Source organism: Anneissia japonica, unplaced genomic scaffold (assembly GCF_011630105.1).
Source record: "Anneissia japonica isolate Jap-2015-1 unplaced genomic scaffold, ASM1163010v1 scaffold115133_len1580_cov118_single, whole genome shotgun sequence".
In the NCBI taxonomy this organism is placed as follows: domain Eukaryota; kingdom Metazoa; phylum Echinodermata; class Crinoidea; order Comatulida; family Comatulidae; genus Anneissia; species Anneissia japonica.
Genome location: NW_022728003.1, coordinates 1 through 1580, shown reverse-complemented (window position 1 = coordinate 1580; position 1580 = coordinate 1). Strand labels below are relative to the sequence as shown.

Below are 1580 nucleotides of genomic sequence, written 5' to 3'. Positions count from 1 at the left end.
AAGCCCGATAGGCTTAATTCTCAAAAAGAAGCCCATCTCGAATTGAAGCCCCCTCTTCAGTTTGCAAAATTAACCTCATAAAGAACCCCATCTCAAGATAGCATAGGCTTGTTTTTGAGATAGTGCAGTACGTACACTGTACATGAATATCAAGGAAACAAAATAAATGAAAAACAGTAGTTTAGGTAATTAAATGCACACTCCATGATGCAGATTGATGTTACAGTGACCCTATTTATAGTTTTATAGTCTCTTCTTCTTGAACGCTAGTCGTCGTTAGACATCGCGCATCTCACTAATTTCTGCCATTCGATGCATTTTTGAGCAAGTGCGTGCATAGACCTGTGTGTGTCTTGATGTTGGCCATCCATTATCGGCTGCCCCTGCGGACGTTTTTCCTTTCGCTCTGCTTCGTGGTATGCCATTCTGGCTGGAGTGTGTTCATCTAAGCGGAGCAGGTGCCCATACCATACCAGCCTTCTTTTCTTTACTTTCTTACTCCATTCTTCTTCCCCTGTCTTTCTATATAACTCATCATTCCTTATTTTCTCTGGCCACTTTATACCTAATATTCTTCGTAGAAACTTTCGTTGGAACACATCTATTTCATTCTCTAACAATTTGGTCATTGTCCAGAGTTTGCTGTTGTATAGGCAGATACTGGTGACATACTGCTGTATACATTGAAGACTCTCACTTTCAATTTGGTTGTTATTTTCTTATTTTGGAGTATACCACTTATTTTAGAGTATACCACTTATTTTAGAGAATGCTGCTAGAGAGAGGTGTTTTCTGTTCCTGATGTCTTCTCTTGATCCCAACTTGCTGCCTAGAAATTTACAATTTCGCCAATCTTCATTTCCTTTCCTTTGTATGGTATAGTCTTCCGTTTTGGATGCGTTTACCGTTAAGTTGTAGTCTCTAAGTTGAGGTGGCAGTCCTTTCTTTATTTCATTTACGTATTCTTGTGATGCAGATATCCATGAAATGTCGTCGGCATATTGAAGGCTCAATGTGAAATTGTATGTCTGATGTTGTTGTTGTTCATATGTTTGTAATATGTATGCTAAGTATGCGGTGAAGAGGATAGGGCTAAGGCAATCTCCTTGTGGAACCCCAATATTTGATATAATAGGGTCACCTAACTCCTTTGCTATCCTTACTTTAAGTTCTACTTGTTCTATTAATATTTTGATGAGGTTTAGTTCTTCAGGTTCTAGATTTTGGGATATAATCTCGATGAGCTTTTTCCTATTCACTGTATCAAAAGCGCTGCTCATGTCTAGCATAAGAAGAGTAAGCTTGTACTCAGATGAGGTAATGGCTTTCTCTGCAAGGGTTCTGAGAGCAAATACATGTTCGGTATCACTTCTCCCTTTGGTGTATGCTGCTTGAGAGAGCGGTATAACGCTCCTGAGTTTATCCCCTATCCACTGTATAAGACAGATAGCTAAGATCTTTCTGATGGTGTTCAAAAGAACAAGTGGCTTGAGGTTTTTGACAATACCTTTCTGTTTTACCTGACTTTGGAAGTGGAACTATGATTCCCTCTTTTATATCATTAGGCACTTTACCTGATC

General features: G+C 39.1%; 1 protein-coding gene across 1 annotated transcript; it reads right to left on the bottom strand.

Annotated features, from left to right (window-relative positions):
• Positions 1–743: 743 nt before the first annotated feature.
• LOC117113956 lies at positions 744–1461 on the bottom strand (the record flags this gene model as incomplete). The annotated part of the gene is made up of 1 exon (XM_033257465.1): positions 744–1461. A coding segment is annotated over one exon (718 nt), but the record flags the coding sequence as incomplete, so codon positions are not given.
• Between the last annotated feature and the right edge of the window lie 119 nt (positions 1462–1580).